Source organism: Podarcis melisellensis (assembly GCF_964234715.1).
Source record: "Podarcis melisellensis genome assembly, chromosome: 1".
In the NCBI taxonomy this organism is placed as follows: Eukaryota; Metazoa; Chordata; class Lepidosauria; order Squamata; family Lacertidae; genus Podarcis; species Podarcis melisellensis.
In genome coordinates this window covers 112,689,395-112,708,682 of record NC_138528.1, presented here as the reverse complement: position 1 = coordinate 112,708,682, position 19,288 = coordinate 112,689,395, and the positions used below count along the sequence as shown (strand labels likewise).

The window sequence follows — 19,288 nt, the reverse complement described above, 5'->3', positions numbered from 1 at the left end:
GGGACCAGGTTGCACTCAGGCCACCAGGCCCCACCCCTGCCTCAGCGGGGTGCAGGATAGCGTCCTGCATCATGTTGAGGGTGACCCAGCCATGCCATTTGCCAGGCGGCCAATCAGGGCGCTGTGGGGGCGTGGCCAGGGCCCACTTCAACCCGCGGCACGATTTTGGCAGCTCCTCTTTGAAGCACAACTACTATAAATAAGAGGACATGAATGGCACCAAGTATAGCAGATCGACAATTTCCTTACCTCTGATTGTTACAGTGGCCGAAGAAGAGCTACTTCCAGCCTCATTTGCAGCAGTGCATGCATATGTTCCCGAATCTTTAAGTTTAGACAGAGGGATATCAAGTGATGCTATCTTGTCTTCAAAGCAAATCTTGTAATCTTTGCCTGGGGGTATTCGGGTTCCATCCTTGCTCCAGGATACTGTGACTTTCCTGTCTTCATCCACTTGGCATTCAAGATGGATCTTCTTATTGACTGCAGACTGAACAGACTGCAGTTCCTTGACGAATCGTGGTTTATCAATGACAGCTATTTCTGCCTGGCAGATGTCTGCTCCAAATTTGTTTGAGGCTTTGCAAGTATATACCCCCCTGTCATTTACTGTGAGGCGTGGAATCTCTAAACTGTGCTTATTCTCAGAAGCTGAAATCTTGCAATGTTCTGTGGAAGAAATGGCGGCACCATCTTTCTGCCACACTGTGTCGATTACAGGGGTGCCTGCCACTGTACAGAGGAACCTGGCACTCTTACCCACAAAAGTAGTAATAGATTCGGGTCTGGTTAGAAAGGTTGGAGGAAACGCTTCTGCAAAAGAAAGGGGGGGAAGTTGACATGGACTTGGCCAATACAGCAACCTTTTCCCCACACCCCAGCACCAAAGAAAGGAGACAGAAATGCTGTCTCCATATACACACATTAAATTGTCTAGAAATAATGTGCAGTAAAGATTCCCAAGACTCAATACATCCAGTAAATCATTAGGATGATCTAGCAGTTTTAAAAGCCATCTAGCCAGAGTTATTTAGTCATGAAATTAGGTTTACATGTGACGATTTGAAGTGCATGTCATGAATTAACCAGCAATACAGATTCCAGTAAGATGAAAGGTATAGGCAATTATTATAGTAATAAAAAGGCCTAGGGAGATCTTTTTAAAAGAGCGATGTCATTAAGTATCCTTTATTCATTTCAAGATGGCTCCCACCACCCACTACGTCTGTAAACATGGATCTCAAAGAGTAAATAAAATCGACTGCATCCCAGCAAGATCGTGATCAGACGACTCAGTTAATACTATAATCTTTTTGAGAAGCTTAAGACATTTAAGAGCGAATGTTTATAGGTGAATATGACGGAATAAAAAAACATTTCAAATGCCTCTGGGCACAATCCATGCCCTTGCTGCATTCTTCTCTCCTCCCGACCCCAGTGTGAAATGCTTTAAGTGTGGAAGTTCTTGCCTACAATCTCCTTCACCAACTGCAGTTCTTCCATCACTAGAGAAAGGTGCTTGTAGTGTGAGTGCTTATACCAAATGGTGCGCATCTGAAATGAACTAGAGTATTCCCTTTATTATTCGTAAGTTTTCCTCCACGCTTAAAAGAGTTCGGAAATAATATACAATAATTACAAATCTGTTATTTGACTCAGCTTCCGATGAAAATATGTTTTTTGCTCCTGGATATGTACGTTGAACCTGGGGGCCAAATACCTGGTATTTTCTTCTATTTCTATATGCACAGAAATGGAAATCCTTAGTCTGTTATTGGCCCTAGATGCATTTTGCCACATACTAATGGTGAACACGTTCAGTTACCTAACAAGGAAGCAGCACAGGGTTCATGTCTCGCACTTACCAGTTACCGTTAAGGTTGCTTTGCTGCTTACGCTGCCATACTTATTGGAAGCTTTGCAGCTGTATTCGCCACAGTCAACTACTTGCGGTCTCGGGATTTGAAGAGTGGATGTATAATTAGCGGTGTGTATGGTATACTTGTCGCCATCATAGATTTCCCGACCGGCTCTGTACCATTGAAACCGTACGTCTGGCGCCATCTCGATCTCGCAGGTGAACTTGGCAAGGTGGTTCACAGCGACTTCTTGGGATTCCAGCCTTCTCCTCAGTATGGGTCCAACTGAAGTTAAAAGTCAAAGAATAATGTGGTTACAACCACCCATGTTTATGTGGATATTGTAATACTAATAGCATGTATGGTGCTTATAAGTGTACATTCCAAAACACTGTTAATAAAGTGACCAACAGAAATGAGATGTGTGGTTTCATGAGCTACCCAAGGAAAGTGGCTGTAAAGAAAAATGGTTGTCAGAGGTGAAAGCAAACCAAAAGCAGTGCTCAGTCTACCAGAGGGCTACCTACATTGCAGTGCATAATGGAACTCTGAAGATACTCTGATGTGCTACTTACTACTAAAGGCATGCAAACAACATGATATATGAAATTATACCAGGTTGTACCAGAACATTTTCAACATGAAATGTGTGACATTATGCTAGAATGGTGCAATGACTTCTACAACGTGCTGGACAATCTCTTGGCACGTCTACTTGGAAGCCAGTCTCACTGTGCTCAGTGGGGCTTCCTCCCTAGTAAGCGTGTTCAGGATTGCATCTTTATTGTAGCAATGAAAAGGAAAAGTGAACCAAGTTGCTCTGTGGATATGGGGATGAAAGTGCTCCTAAGACATGCACTCTTTTTAAAAAATCCGACATTACAAATAGTTTATTTAACAATCATCATTCATGAAACAAAATTTAATTTTGTTTCAGTACCAAAAAGTGCAAAATGCAAATAAAAGGTGTGAATAAGAAATATATTTAAAGAAATAAAAGTTCTAAAGAGGAAACAAAAAGTGGAGGATCTGTGATTAGTTTGGTGGTGCACAGCTGAAGTTTATATACTTCTTATATCTGTATCCAAAATGCTACTAGAGATACAAATATGTATATGTGTGTTCTATTCAGTTAGCAAATGAGTGAAAATAGGAAAGCAATATTTTATCCCCATATTCCAACCTCTTTTTACAACTGTGAGTTTCGCTGTTGCTGTTGTTTTTCCACCTTCATTCAGAGCCTCACAGGTGTACTCTCCTTGATGCACTTCCTTGAATGCTTGGTTGATTACTAGTGTGTATGTGTCATGGTCCTGCAAGCACTTGAACTCATTTTCTGAAGATACCAGCTTATCCCCAAAATACCAATTCACCACTTTAACATTTTCTATAATGGAAGTAAGACTTACGCTGTCACCTTCTTCAACAACAGTGTCTATAAAACTTTGGCGCATGATGGGACAATCCCTGCTCGCTAGACTGTCTTCTCGTTTGCTAGCCTTAACTACATGTGCCTCCTCTTCATTTTCCTCAAAAAGTTCTTCCTTTCTCTCTTTCACTTTTAGAGCATCTATTAACCTCTCAACTGGGGCTGCTGCTACAGGAATATCAAGGGTGAGTGTGGTTGTACCTACATCTTTAATGTGCTCACTAAGAGCAATAGTTTGGACTTCTTGAATAGACACAAGTTGCTCCTCCTGTATTTCTGATTCAGTACTCAGGTAAGCATGATGTAGCTCAGGTGAACCAATAATATTACTGACAGATTGTTGCTGAACAGGTGTCTCAGTTACAGTAGCAGACTGCATTAGTTTGGGAGGTGAACAAGAAGCAAGCAACTTGTGGTGTTTAGGTTCTGCTATGGCACTGGGTTCCTCTGCTGTCAGAACATGTTTCTCGTCATAAATAATGGAGTGAACAGCAGCTTGCAATTCACTTTTGAAATCAGCTGTCTGAGAATATATTCCATCTAGAGAGAGAGTTATTTCTGCAGTATTGGAACTTTCCAAGATTACAAGGCAAGTGCATGTTGCATGTTGAGGTTCTTTGATCACTGTTACAGTCTTTAATTGAACGCTCTCAATATCATCGAAAGCATCCAATGGAAATAAGTGCTGTTCATTTGTCAGAGCTACTTTCAGGGCCTTTCTGATCTGAGCCTTCATATCTAAGCTACAACATACGGGAGTCTCAGCTGCAAGTTCTTCTTCTTTCCGAAGCACTTTGTTTTCCCATGTTTCAGGCACATCCATAAGCAGCCCCAGTTGCTTTTGGGCTGTTGCGTTCTCAGCATCTGGCCTTGAGATCTTGTCCAAGTGCTCTTCCTTTAATGTCTGTTTTTCCTCCAATAACAATGGGAGCCTGACTGACTGACCTTCTTGGATGCGGGCTGCAAATTCTTGCTCTGTGGCTTCCAAGAGATCGATGCTCTCTATCGGAACACCTTGATCCTCAACGCAGGTGGATTCTGAAGGCAACCTGGGCTCAGACACCACCTCACAACTCATGGGCTGAACAGCCTCAAATGGCTCAGCATGTCCTACATCCAAGACCCTCTCTTCAGTCACATCAGATACCTGCATCACTGGTTGAAAGTCTTCCTTCCTCAGGGTAGCTTTCTGCTCTTTTCCTGCTTTGGGGAGGATTTCCTCTTTGGGCAGAAGCATCTTCTCAGCCACAGTGGTCAGACACTTACGAAGCTGAGGCTCTGCTATAGCCACAGGGTATTCTCCAGCAAGGCCACTCTGAAAAGCCTCTAGGGCCTCGGCAGCTATCTGGTTTTTTTCCTCAGATGCCACAGCACGTTTGAGCATTATTTCAGCTTTCTGCAAAGCATTTTGGGGTTCGGGTTCTTGTACAGCCAAGATGCCTTCCTTCCAAACGAGCTCAGTTTGGCTCGTTTGGAGATGCAACACAGAAATGGGCTCCTGGGTGACCTGAATGCTAACTGCCTCTGCCAGAGGAGGAAACTGCTTAGCATCTTCACAAGACGTGGAGACTTGTTCTTCTGTTACTAAGCAGTGTAGCAAACATGGGCTTTTCCTAGACAGTGCCTCATCTTCCAGGGGCACCTCAGAACTAAAATGCTCTTCTCTAGGAAGCGAGCCTTGTCCATGTACAACAGGCAAATGCAGTGGCTTTTCACCCTCTCTTTGGATTTCTGCTACCACCGTGCAGTCTAACCTGGGAAGGTCCTCAGTGTGTTCATCAGAGAGCTGCTGCTTTTCTTCAGCAACCAGAGCTGTTTGGACGAGCCTGTCCTGTTCCAGGGAGCCCTTCTGCTGCTCTGCAATGGTTGCATCAAAGGCGGACTCTTTGGGGAACATCTGTTCAGAGGCAATCGTAGCCACATGTAATACATTGGATGATTCTTGGGTATGACTAACTTCTGCAGGTGAATCAGCATAATCGATTGCCTCAGCATGAGCTTCACTTATTTTGCATTGTTCTGCTGCTACAGCAGACTGGAAAAAGCTGCCTCGTTCTTTAGCTGGTCTGATATTCTCCCACTTGTGTGTGTGGTCTGCCAAAGAACTTTCCTTGGACAATTCTTGGATGCCCTCGATTCTAGGAACACATACTGCATGTTTAGGCTCACTGGTTTCAATAACTTCCTCAGCTCCTGGGACTGAGAATACAACAGACTCACCAGGGCTTACCACATATTTCTCCTCAGATAGAATGGAGGCAAACTGAGATGTTTGCTCTATGGCTGACGTTGGCCTGACCATTTCTGGAAGCTTGGTTTGCAGCCCCTTTTCTTTGTCTTCTTGGTTTATTTCCTCCACAACAGGTAAACAGAGATCAGAAACTTGGTGGCACCAGGAACCCGGCAATTCGACTATTGGTGGGCTTTGAATTGGTTCAGAGTGTTGTTCTAGGAAACCGGGGTGCTCCTTCACCTCACCTGTAGTAAAAGCTGAAGAAGCCACTTTTTCATTGGCCTGAGAAGATGGATCTGCAATTTCTCCAACTTTCTGAGACTCAAGCAAGGCTACTTGTTGGGTCAGAAGGGCTTCCTGCTGTATAGTAGCTGTTGAGTAGGAAGCCACCTGCAAAACATCTACCTCTTCACTATGTAGTGAATGCCTATCTTCAGTTCCAATTGTATACATCACATGCTGCCCATCGTGCCTATCATCACCAGGCAGTTTAACGGCATATATCCGTGAGACAGTAGCCTCGTCACTTACAGTTTCTTTATATGACTTGGTGCGTGTTTTCTGTTTACTCTTCTTTTCCTTATATGGAGCCTCCCCAGGCATGTCTAAGAGAACAAGAAGTTCTGCACTGCTAGAGGCTTCACCTATGAGGTTGATTCCCTTACAGATGTATAAGCCACCATCGGCCCCCTGGCAGTTATTCACCATTAGTGACCCAGAACCATCTCGATTATGAATGATAGTGTATCGTGCACAGGAGAAAATCTGGTTGTTTCCCCTAAACCACTGAATCTCTGGAGGTGGATCCCCAGCCACTTTGTACTCAAACACAGCAGGAGCACCTTGTGCACACTGAACAGGGTCTAGCTTCCTAACAAAACATGGAGGTCGAGGACTTCCTGTCTTCTCTGCAGTGAATTCTGCCTCCAGTTCCCTTTCATCTCCCTTAGGATTGACCTTCAGATAAGCAGAGCAGGCTGTCTCTCCATGGATATTACTAGCAATGCAAGTATATTCCCCTTCATGGTCAAATTTTGTGGAGAGAATAATGAGGCTATAGTTTTTATCATCAAACACAAACTTATAGTCTGCAGATGATGTCAGCTTAACACTATTGAAATACCATTGTATCTGTGGTTTTGGATCCCCAGTAACTACAACAGAAAGTCTAGCTAAATCTCCTAAACTTATTTCAACATTTGACACATGCTTGAGGAAGGTTGGGACATTGCTCTTCTCCCTTTTCACCTCTAAACTGCTAGAATAAACTGGATCTTCAGGCATGAGTTCAAGTGTTTTATCTCTATCACATAATTGTAGGCCGCTGGTGTAACTCTCAGTTCTTTCTTCCTCAGAAGACACAATAATAGAGCTAGAAATCTCTGTATGGGAAAAAAATTATTTACATTTTACTAAAATGCTTTCTTGAAAAATTCATCTTGTATCTACCAGATACTATCAATCAATTATCATGTTAGGACAACACTTCGTAATGCTGCAAGATGATTAAAACATTCATATATTTTAAAATATACCTTGAATCAAAGGGTGGACATTATTTTAGGATTCAGTTTATACAGTGGTACCTCAGAAGTTGAACGTAATCCATTCCAGAAGGATATTCAACTTCTGAAACGTTCAATTTCCAAGGCACGGCGTCTGATTGGCTCTTGCAATCAGAAGAGCCAATCGGAAGACACTTGTCCGTCACATTGGACGTTAGGCTTCCAAAAAACATTCACAACCCAGTACACTTTTCAGGTTTGCGGCGTTTGGGAGTCAATTTGTTTGGGAACCAAGCCATTCAAGTACCAAGGTACCACTGTACTGACAATTTCCCATTTAATCAGTGCATGAATATTGGGGAATATCTGCATATAAACTGAAGGCATAATACATCTCAGATATATGGGTTGGTGTTTAATATGTATAGACAGACTCAGATGTTCACTTTTCCATTAGTACTAAAAAAGCAAAATCACAGCTCCCATCATTCTAGAACATTAGCCATTGTGGCTGGGACTGATGGGAATTGAAATCTAGCAAAGTCTGGAGGGCCACAAGATCCCCATCAAGGGCAGTCTTCCCTCTCCTGCTATTCTACAGATGTTTTGGACTACAATTTCCATCTGCTCCAACCAGTATGGCTGTCGGTCAGGGATGATGGGAGCTGAGAGCCTCAGACATCTGGAGGATACCAGGCTGAGGAAAGTTGATCTGGGAGATACAAGAGTCTGCAATAAATGTTTGATGATTTAAATACTCCCTTAAAAAAAAAAAATTGGTACTGCAGATCCATGGGCTGAATGCTCATTATGGGGTGTTCCTGCTGACAGAAGGAAGAAAAGGAAAATTTTGCTGCTTCACCCTGCATCCCCCTGAAAATTTGCTCTGGCAAACTTGGGGAAACCTCCTGTGGCATGGGAATGCAAGGGGAAGGAGGAATCCACAAAAATTATCTCTCACATTTTCTGTCAGCGGAATCCTCTATTGGAACAGAGAAACTTCTGCAGAAGAAAGGAACCCTTCTATTAATGGAAAAGGAAATCTCACTCCAAGTTATAAAGTCATAAAGAGAATATTAATTGGGATAGGGATTCAGTAACATATCACACAATAATAAATATTTAAACTTGTAATAATTTTTTACACTGGTATATAATCTTCTACGTATTTTTTGTGTGACTTAAAGTACACTTAACACCTGGAGGTAGATTCAGCAATTATTCTTATTGGATTTGCTTTATGGGGCTGTTTTATATCTGAAAAAGGAATGTGGTCTGAGGTGTGGATGGTAAGTGAAATAAAAGGTATTCACTGAAATGGTGCTGATTATACAGCACCAATCCAGGGGGGGGGGAGATGCTTAAGTCCCATTGAAATCAATGAACCATAAATCCCATTCATTTCAACTGAATTAAACAGTCAAGCACAACTAATGCACTCCATGCCATTCAGTAGAAACATAGAATTATGGTGTTGGAAATAATAATAATTTATTTATACCCCACCCATCTGGCTGGGTTTCCCCAGAAGGCAGGATCTTCTAGAGCTCAGCCAGCAAAAATTAGTTCCAAGTCAAAGACACAGACAACTATTTTATGCCAAGTCGGACCATTAACCATATGGTTCAGTACTGATAGTGCCAGTGTTTCTTTCTCTACCCAGAGGTATTTGATCATATAAGGTATCCTAGGCAGTATAGCCTTCCTCTGGAAGGAAAACATTCATCTTCTTAATACTCAGAGGCCACGTGGTTCTCAGCTCTTGAGCAGAAGACCTAAGGCTGCTCTGTGGTCCACAAATGGTCCACATACACTGTGCCAGGCAGACAAGCAGTCAGGAAACAATTTGGCTTTCCCCACCAATTGGTTGCCATCCTTTCTTATGTGCATGAGCTTCTGTAAGTCCTCCAATGGGGGCATGGATCAGTTAGATATTGACTTCCTAATCCATGCCCTCACTTTTGCCACACTTAATACTACAAATTCTACAAAACTACAAAACAAAGCAGCTCAGTGTTTCGAAGCAAAGCTTTCGTCTTTGCCCTATGTAAGATTCTGCAATGATAACCACAGATAAAGTTGATGGTATGGAGGCGGACATGTTTTCGGGACTTTTACAAAACCACTCAGTTTTGCCGCACTAAATACTACAAATTCCTCCCTTTTTCTAAAATGGCAATTAAGATCCACAAATGGTTAAACTATGATATGAGGAGGATTATACAGCTATTACTTCCAGGTCAAGTGGTACAATAAAGATATTTTCTGTTTCTTTTTTTATTATGTATTTTGTGTTTTTATATTATTGTGATATTATGTTGTAACTGCCCTGAGACCTGCAGGCATAGGGCGGTATACAAATTTAAATCAATCAATCAAACAATCAAACAAACAAACAAATGATATAGCTCTACCTAAAAACTATGGGGGGGAAGAATCCCTGGCAGCACAGAATTTTCTTTGTCTCTGTCACAGAGAACCATGGGAGTCTTGTGTACCTTCAAGGTTCTAGGGAGGCCGCTATACCTTTGGGGCTCTAAACTGCAGGTATGCAACATTACATTTCCCCTACAAACATGTGTGCAAATGACTGGTACATGTTTTTAAATTTAAATGCCAGAGTAAGTTAACTGTTCTTTGTTTGACAGTTACAAAGAGAACTTTCCCAACATCTCACCCTCTGTTGAACTCTAGAAAAAATGATGTGTTTCTAGTTTCATATGTCTAGAAGGATGGGCATAAAGGTTATGACCTTCACATACATACCACCATTGTTTAAAGGTCGATAATTAATTCATCAATGTATGCTCAATGAAGAATACGAAACCAAAGTCGAGTACTGTATTTTGAACTTTTATTAAAACAATATATACATTGACATTTAAAATGTAACATCAAATATGAACAAATAAAGCTCTTTCGTTCCTCTTTTTTTTAAAATACCCTGTAACTATGAAAAAAGACATCTGAGTTGATACTGGAAAAGTGTATAGCTTAAATGCTAGCTTTGGAAGATGGGAATTGTAGCCAACATTAGTCCTACTTAGAGCCAACTGAAATTAATGGGTATGACTAAATTACATCCATTCATTTAAATGGGTCAACTCTGAGTAGGGCATAGTTGCATGCAATGCTACAGGTGTAGCTGCCAGTCTTTGCTTTCATCACAACTGCTTGGCCATGATTTTGACCGTAACCAACGGTTTGGATTTACAGGATCAGGCCGCAGATAAAGTGAATACAAAGATACTACAAGCTGGAAGTGAGTGTGAGAGGTCAGATATGGTGGCTGAACTTCCGTGGGCTTTCTGATAGCATCAGACCATATAATACATTCAATGCATTTTCCCTAATATGCTGGGATAGCTGCACTTCATTTGCTCCAAAACTGCTAGTCAACTATATCGGGAATGACAATGGACACAATGCTATGAGCAATTTCTACCCAGCTCAATGTTGGATCAGAAATTTCATTTCTCTTATACTCTTACACTATTGAAACATTTTAACTGCCATGCAAATTATTTCAATGCCTACTGTCAGCACGTTGAGAGTGCTGAAATACCCTGTGATATCCATTGTATCAGTTTAGTGTTTCCAAAAGGAAACACCCTCCCCCCCTTTTACTTCTTTCCTTAGGTTTTACATATAAATGCCTAGTATGTTACCAGGTGTCTAATCTGTTTGAAATTTCTAGTCAACTGAGACTGAAAATGGCTTGGCTGGAAACAGAATCAAACTTGTAATTTTGAAATCAGTGGCGGCGAGATTTCCGTTCTGAGGATCATGTGATAAAGGAGCCATACAGGCTGCTTTCCACAGATCACCCAAGCTATTTGACAAAACATGTCATGCATGTCTCGGGCAAGTAGCTCTGCGTTTCGAAGCAAAGCTTCTGTCTTTGCCCTATGTAAGATTCTGTGATGAGAACCACAGATAAAAGTTGATGGTATGGGGGCGGGCATATTTACAGGGTGTCTCTTTTTTTTTTACATGACCTGCTCTATATTTGGAAGAGTAATTCTAACATATTTGGGAACTTCAGCAATTCCTAGTAATATAGCATCAGTTTTGGGATTATGTGGTACCTAAAGCCACAGATTTTTGATGAAAGACTGAGCACATAAATATAGAAATAAGAGCATGCATGTGCACAACTGAGTATATAAATGCACCAATTTATTTAAGTATAAATTATCATGCTTCTTTTAAATATCAGTGTTGAAAATAATACAAAAGCAGGAACTCTCAAAAGTACAGTTTCATATTTAAAGGTAGCTGTCTCAGAGTAAAGTGGTGTATTCTTTTCTAGTGTTAAAAGGCTATTTTTGTTTATCAATATGTCTGAGTTAGAGAATGTGCTTTTGGTGCTGATCACAATAGTGACTAGATTACCTATGTATTTTCTTTTTCTTTTTTTCATATACACAGGGAGTGAAGTCCTATATGGATCAGGGGTGCCATCTTGAATAAAATATTGAGGCGGGTAGTTAAGCCTCACCCCACATAATTGATCACAAGACATGGCACACACACACACACACACCATTTGAATGGCAATGCCCATCAACTTTGGAGAGCCACCAACGCCCTCAAATAACATATGGGAGGGCGAAAGGAGCTCAGCCCCTAGGAGTTGGCTCCTATGATACAGATCAACTTGGAGGTAAGCCCCATTGCATTGATTTAGGTTTACTCTCAGGCATATAGGGTCTGGAACTGCAGCCTTAGAGTCCCAAACCTAGGCATGTTTACCCAGGAGTAAAACCCCATTGTCTCCAATGGGATTTGGTCCCAGCTAAGCTTGCATGCAACCACAGCACAAAACATTTTACTGAATGAAATTTGTACAGTGGACAATATTCATGTCTGTTCATATACTGAAAAACACGGTTTTAAATTCATACTTCTTCTAGTCTATGCTGACAGAAGTTTAAAAACAGCAAAGAGTTTTATGATACTTGAAAGACTATCAAATTTATTATGGTATATTTTTTGTGTGAATGTGACATAATAAATTTGCTAGCCTTTGAAGGTTCGCAAGACTACTATTTTGCTGCAACAGAATAACATGAATATCCCTTGATAAAGAATTGTATTTTGAAAAAAAATGTTGGCTATCAAGGCCTTGGCTTGAGATGGATTTCAGGGTTCTGTTTCATTTTATCCATTGCTAGAGATTAATTGACCCACCTAAAGTGAAACCATCATTTCAATATATTTTATTTATGCTAGGTTCACATTAGCATATTTGCCTGTTTTGCATTGCTTTTTCTCTAGTTAACAGGTAGTTTTAACTTGGTAAAAGAAAAATAAATGTGAAAGTTTTTTCTGCAATCTCCACTGTGACAGAAAACCCAAATGGGCCAATTTGGTCTCTGATTCTCTTTGAATCAGGGTATTTCAACTGGTGTCATGTTAATACTCTTCATTTGAATTGGAATGAGATCAACATAAGTCTCAGTTACTTCAGTGGGAGAGAAATAACATATTTTCTGATACAACATTGCGAGAGGGAAATCGTCATTTTTTTTCTGGTACTGCGTTTAAAATTCAGTGTGCATATAAAGTACAATTCCAAAAAAGTCAGTTATAAGAAAAAAAGGGGGTATCAAATATTTCAAGACCCTCTTAACAAAAATGTGAATGCACCTTTTAAATAAAACAATCATATTTACATGTATCAGACAAAGATGGTGTACACATGTGGGTGACAATTACAATGATATCATTACAAGGATGCGTACGGTGTTGGGATCAATGGAACTTGCTTTGAGTGAAGCTTAGCCTGTAATAAGAGCTAAGCATCACTTCATCTCCACAGTAGTTCCCAGTAGGGAGAGCCTTGGGGAGGGGCCAGTGAATCCCACTCATAAGGTTGCTTCAAATAACAAGAAGCATCAAAATTACTGCTACATAGTCTACCAGGATGGATCTCTAAATGCGGTGCAAATGTGCTGTCTCTTTAAGAATAAATACATTTTGAAAGCAGGACGTTCAGCAGATTGTTAACGAAGCACTGCTATAGGCAGTCCCTGCTTTGTTGGTTGCTACACACTTATACTCGCCTTCATCAGTTTGGACTAAGCTTCTTATAGTCAGACTGTGACAACCTTCCTGACTTTCCTCCACACAGTATCTCTCTTCATGAATCAACGCCCCATTTTTAAACCAGCTTATTGCCGGTTTTGGAGAACCAACTACTAAACACTGGAAACTTGCAGAGGTACCCTTGAAAGAAGCACAATCAGAAATATGTTTCATAAACTTTGGAGGTGCTTCTGTAACTTGAAATTCAAAGCTGCAGCTGTCTGTGCTCTCACCTTTAAATTCAATCTGCTCTTCTTTGGATAGTTCAGCAAATACATCAAAGTTAATATTTACACATGCTTCTCCTTCCTCTTCCTGCTCCTGTTCTGTAACAGCTACCAATTTAACAGCTTTCTGAGAATCATCAGTGTCACCTTCAAACTCAAACTCCAGCTCTATTTCTGTCTGGTTGCCATTTTGGATAGTATTATCAACAAGCAAATCAATCTTTTGAGGCCTACCACTAGTGCTATCCAAACTTAAATCTGCCTGACTTCCATCATTGGTCACTGCAAGAGCCCCTTGGCCCTCGGTTACAGCTAACAAGCACCTGCATATAGCTTCTCCAACAGCATTAACAGCCTTACACAAATACATGCCACTATCAGAATGCTGTACATTATGAATTTTAAGACTATGACTTCCATTCTCACTTCTAACAGTGTACTTCAAAGCGTCTGAAGAAATGCACTGATTTGCCTTAAACCACTGCACTACTGGGGTAGGACAGCCTGCGACTGTACAATGAAACAATGCCTCAGATTTTTCTGGAACCTCTATGTCAAAGACAGGGGTGGTAAAGCGTGGAGGCATCTCGGTGACTTCAAAGTCAATTGTAACATCTTTGTTCTCTTTCCCAAAAGAAGCCGTTGTGTGTTCCACCAGAGATAAAGGGAGAACATCAAGAGACACAACCATACTTTGATTATCAGAAGTGAGTTCAGGAATAGTGGCTATTTTCACTTGCTTCTCACATTCCTTAATCTCAGTTTCATCCAGCTCTACTTCCAGGAGAATTTCCTGAGGCGAAGGTGTTCGTGACGCTGACCCTTGTTCTATATCAAACTCTATAACATGTTGATGAGTTACTGGAGGAGGAAGAGCCAAAGCTCTTCCATCATGGGGTAACACTTGTACTTGTGCGATATTCTTGGATTCGCCTATGATATTTATTGCATGGCACATATATTCCCCTCCATCTGTTTTTTGAATGTTGCGGATTTCTAAGATACAAACATCACCTTCTTTTTGTATTTTGACCCTTTCATCTTGCTCAAGCAATGACTTATTTCTATACCATTTCACATCAGGTATGGGAATCCCTATGACCTCGGCAATAAAACGCAATGTGGTGTTCTCATAGATTTTTCTTTTAGTCAATGGCTTAATAAATGCAGGGGGAATTTCGTTTCCCTTTGGTTCCAATGCTTCACAAGGTGTACCGAACATTTCAGCACGTAGCTCTTCGAGAGAAGAGCTCCTGTGTCGCAAACGAGAGCCACGGGGTGTTTGGTAATGTTCTGGTGGGGTACTTCCCCTCAATAGATTTGCAGGAGACCTCATTGAAGCTCTGTTTGACTCTGCAGATGGTGTAGAATATCGCTCCTCTGATGGTGTAGAATATCGCTCCTCTGACGGTGTAGAATATCGCTCCTCTGATGGTGTAGAGTATCGTTCCTCTGAAGGTGTAGAATATCGTTCCGGGCTGCCAATTGGTGTGTGATAAGACTCAAAAGACATGGGAGATTCAAAATTATCCACTGACGATGGTGGTGTGTAGAATCCCTCAGCCTCTACCATTTCGTCTCCGCTCATGCTGTCAATATCAATAGACATTTCTGACTCAGGAGAAAAAGGGCGGGTCAGTTCTTGCTGTTGCTTGTAATAATCATAAACGGTGCTAAATGTAACATCTTCAACCTCCAAGGATGTGATAGATCCCTCCCTGGTCAGAGTCCTGGATGAGCTCTCTCTGACAACTGGGATCTCCTGTTCTCTGGCAGCAAGCAAATATTTTGTAAGAGAGAAATCTGCTCCTTCATGAGGAGGAGGAGGAGGGAGTTCTTCAGTGTGAAGAGTAGTTTCTTTGGTAGCCCCTTCAGTTAGATTTCCTAGAAGACGATTCATGAATTCAGTAGTTTCACATTCTCCTGTCACACCTCCCTGGCTTATAAGTGATTCATCTTTTAAGGAAAGAAGGAACTGGGCCAACGAGGGCTCCTTGGCTGAGCTCTGTGATGATGGTTGTTTGTCAGACATTATTTGGCTATCAAAAGGCTTCTCGATATCAGTAGTCCCCTCAGTAACATGTGCCTTTTCTCCCCCTGTTTCATGAACGCTTTGAGGCTTCTTTCCATGTGCAGCTTTTTTCAAATCAGATATGAAACTATCCACTTCAAGGACACCAGTTTCTTTCACTTGGTTTTGAAAATACTGACTGAGAGGGATGGGTTCTGGCTGCCCCCACAGAAAGGCTTCATCTGGCATCCTAAGCACTTCCTCCTCAGAAATTTTCCCCTCCTGATCGCAATGCCGTTTTGTAGTAGGCTCCTGTTCAGTAGAAAGGCTAACCGTTTCTAAGGCCTTCTTCAGTATTTGTGTCACTGTCAGCTCTGCTTCCGCTTGTAATTTTTGTTCTAGGGAATTATCTCCCTCCAGCCGCGCCTTATAGCTCTGACGAAGTTCCTCACTTAGAGAAACTCCTTCCTCTGGTACGCTTGCCTTCTGTAGCTGTTTTATGAAACTCTCTGTCTCTGTACCCATGGTCTCAAAAGCCGACCTCAGATTAAAGGAACCCACTTCTTTCTCTGGTAATGTTTCAGCCTCCTTCAATGAAAAGCCTTGTGATAAAGATGCAGCATGTGCTTTCAGATCAAACATTTGCTCTTGTGTTTGTAGTTCTTTCCCTGGGGACAGGGTGCATTCTTTGTGGTCGCTGCTCTTGTAGAGGACATTGCTTTCAGTGGATTTCAGCTGCTGCACTTGAAAGGCTTCCATTTCCTCTGAAGCAGAATACAGGAATTTGAGAGGTATTTGCCCCCGTGGCAACTTCTCTTCTTGCTGTTGATCAACATTTTCTAGATTCAGAAAAGCTAATTTTAAATCAATGCCTTTGTTTTCTGGGGATGCACGTTCCTGAACATTTTCTTCTTCCATCATGGTTTTCAAAGAGAAGGAATCTTTTTGGCAAGAATGCATTATTTGACGTGCATTTTCCATGGTACTCTGTGTATCAGCCTGAACTCCTTCAGAAGCGGAATAGAGGTTTTTTAAGTATGTTTCTTCTGTCTCTGGTAGGTGGCTATTTTTTTCTATATCTGAGTAAGCTTGCTTTAAGTCAAAAATGCCATTTTTAGGGGGTAATGATTGTTGCAGTGCACCACTTTCTTCCTTTATAGTTTCATTTACTTTAGAAACCTCTAAATCCGATTTTTTGTGTGCATGTTCAGCAACGTCAGTTTCCAGGCTTTCAGCAACTGAATATTCAGTTTTAACGTATTTCCCCCCAATAATTTCTATGTCCGGAACAGTAAAAACAGAATCTTGATTCTTTTCATGTGTCTGTTTTTCCTCAATGTGAACTTCCTCTTGAACAACAATTTCTATGTTAGATTGTTTGGAGGAAAATTCTTCTTCAAAGGATAAGATAGCTTCCTTGAAACTATATTCTGTCTTTACTGGTTCAGTATCTTGGGAAAGCTCTTGTTGAGAAGCTCTTTCTTGCTCTAGAAACAAAGTGGGAGATTGTACAATTTCTGGGGTTTTGTTGACATCTAGTTTCATTTCTTCAGAACCGGAATGCAGAGCTTTCACAAGGACATCGTCCTGGTTTTGACTATCATTTTCTACATGCAGAGAAAGTTGTTTTAAATCAAATATTCCTTCTCCCAGTTCCTTCTCTTTGTTGATATCCTGGCTATAACTCTCAGCTGATGTGTCTACTTCTGCACTTTCTATTATCTTGCCTAGGTCTGTTCTTTCAAAATCTGAAAGTTCTTTGATAACGATTTCCTCTCGTTCCTCAACAACAGTTTCTGTGCCTAAGGAAGCTGGATGTAAACCAAATTCTTCCTTCTCTAGGCATAATGCATCTTCTTGGGCATAATTTGCTTCCTTTACAAGTTCACCCTCTTTAGAAATACCTTGACTAGAATCCAATCTTTGTTCTAGAGCTGATATGCCGATTTGTGCTGATTCTGTGATTTTGTTTGTATTAGCTTGTATTATTTCAGAAACCAAACATTTTTCTTTGGCATACACTTCCTCTGACTTAAGTCTGTTTTGTTGTTCATCAGCAGTTTCTGTATCTGCATGAACCGGCATTCCATCAAGTGAGATATCAAGTTTGCCAGCAATTGAGCTTGGGCCTATGAGTTCCTGAGTTTCAGTTTGTTCTTGAGCATTCTTATCTACGTTGTCTTCAATAGTAAGCATTTGTTTTAAATCAAATACAAATTCAGGCACACTTACATCTGCTTTTCCTACCAATTCTTCACCACAATGGATTTCCTTCTCTTTTCCCTCACCAAAGCTAGTGAACTTTTCATCATGGATCAAAGTGCCTTCCTCTTTGTCAGAGATAGAACTTCTGTATGCTTGCTCTTTTTCTACTCTGAACAGTTCTTGCTGTTCATTGGCTACTGCCTCCTGCAGATTTTCTTTGTTTACAACCTCATCGTCAAGTTGTTCTTCCTTAGGTGCACTTTGGAGTTCATTGCTTATATTTTGTAACATACTTCTCTCTTCTATGGCTGACTGATCCTGAGAATTCTTGCTTAATATATCAGTAAAACATTGATCCTTCTCATGGATATCACTGTCTTCTTGCAGCAGTGTGGAAAACCTATGATCCATAGATTCTTTTGCACTTAACTCCTGCTCAAAAGTGCAGATTCGTTCTTCAACTTCCTTAAATGGTATGTCTGTGATTATCTCACTTGAAGGTATTTCCTTGTGTGATATACCTTGAGTTGGTCCATACTGAAGACTCTCTGATTCTGGTTCCAGATATGCTAGTGTGAATTCCTGATCTTTAGAAATCTTCTGCATCTTCTCAAATATGTCTCTTACAGTTTTCCCTTCATCTTTTACATCATGACTTACAGAAATGTCTTCTCCTGTAACTGACTTCTCTCTTTCCGTATGACTCTCTACAGCCATTTCAAATTGACAGCTTGATGATATTTCCATAGCTGTGTGTTTATATGTGCTTTCTACTTTGGCTTGCTCAGCAGCTGTATCTCTAAATTCCTGAACAAGTGGAGTGTCTGCTAAAATTTCTGAAATACTGGCTACCTTTTGTTCTTCTTTTGCATTTGACTCCATCTCTTTATATACTTCTTTTTGCTCCCAGATCTGGAAATGTGGGTGTTCACTTTCATCAGCAAGTAGAGACTTCATTACATCATTTAGATAATTTGGCAGCTGGGATTCCATTTCCTGGGCTGGTCTACCTGTTTCTTCCCCTCCGAAATCCAGTTTACTAACACTGTGGAACTGCTGGCTTACAGAATATGCTTTATCGCTAAAACTACTTTCTGTAAGTCCTACTGAGGATTCAAAATAAGTCCCCAAATGTTCTTTTGCAATCTGGTCCTGAGTTCCTCTGACTTGGCTTTCGACAGCTTTGAGCTCAGTTTCATCCGAAAATATTTCCACGGTGGGATCAACTGAAAGATAACAAACAGTTTCAACTATGCCAGCTTTGTTTTCGGCAACACATTTGTACGTGCCAGCATCAGATATGGAAACCTTGCAAACGTGCAACCTATAAACGCCATCTCCCTCCTCAAAGTAAAACTTTTCAGTGGGGATTAAAATCCCATCATTCTGCAGCCATGTTACAATTGGCAGCGGTTCTGCAGATATTAAGCATTCAAGTACCACCGAATCCCCTTCTCTACATCTAACGTGTTGTTGAATTTCTTTTAAGATTTTGGGGGGTTCATGAGCCACATCAAATGAAAATTTAAACTTATGCTTTAGTCCTGCAGAAGTTTGTTCTTCAGGGGGTTCTTCAGGCACAAACTCAACAAACTGAGTTAATTCTTTAAATTCTTCATCTTGTTCTGGAGTTGGGGTTGGAGCAGTTATTTTTATTTCCACAGGAAGTGAAAGCAGATCTGGATCAGAAATGCAAGGTCTGGGCAGGTTAATCTGTGGAGGCAGGAGA

General features: G+C 41.0%; 1 protein-coding gene across 43 annotated transcripts in view; it reads right to left on the bottom strand.

Moving 5' to 3' along the window:
* The window catches only part of TTN (titin), a 284,957-nt gene that overhangs the window by 205,904 nt on the left and 59,765 nt on the right, over positions 1 to 19,288 (bottom strand). For 39 of the 43 annotated variants that reach the window (XM_081902051.1, XM_081902060.1, XM_081902074.1 and 36 more), the window contains 3 exons: positions 3,043 to 6,903; positions 1,866 to 2,144; positions 250 to 813 (listed from right to left, as the gene is read on the bottom strand). In XM_081902051.1, the coding sequence (XP_081758177.1) occupies positions 250 to 813; positions 1,866 to 2,144; positions 3,043 to 6,903 (4,704 nt within the window). The remainder of the gene's footprint in view (positions 1 to 249; positions 814 to 1,865; positions 2,145 to 3,042; positions 6,904 to 19,288) is intronic. The other 4 variants (XM_081902087.1, XM_081902088.1, XM_081902085.1 and 1 more) reach the window with 2 other exon arrangements.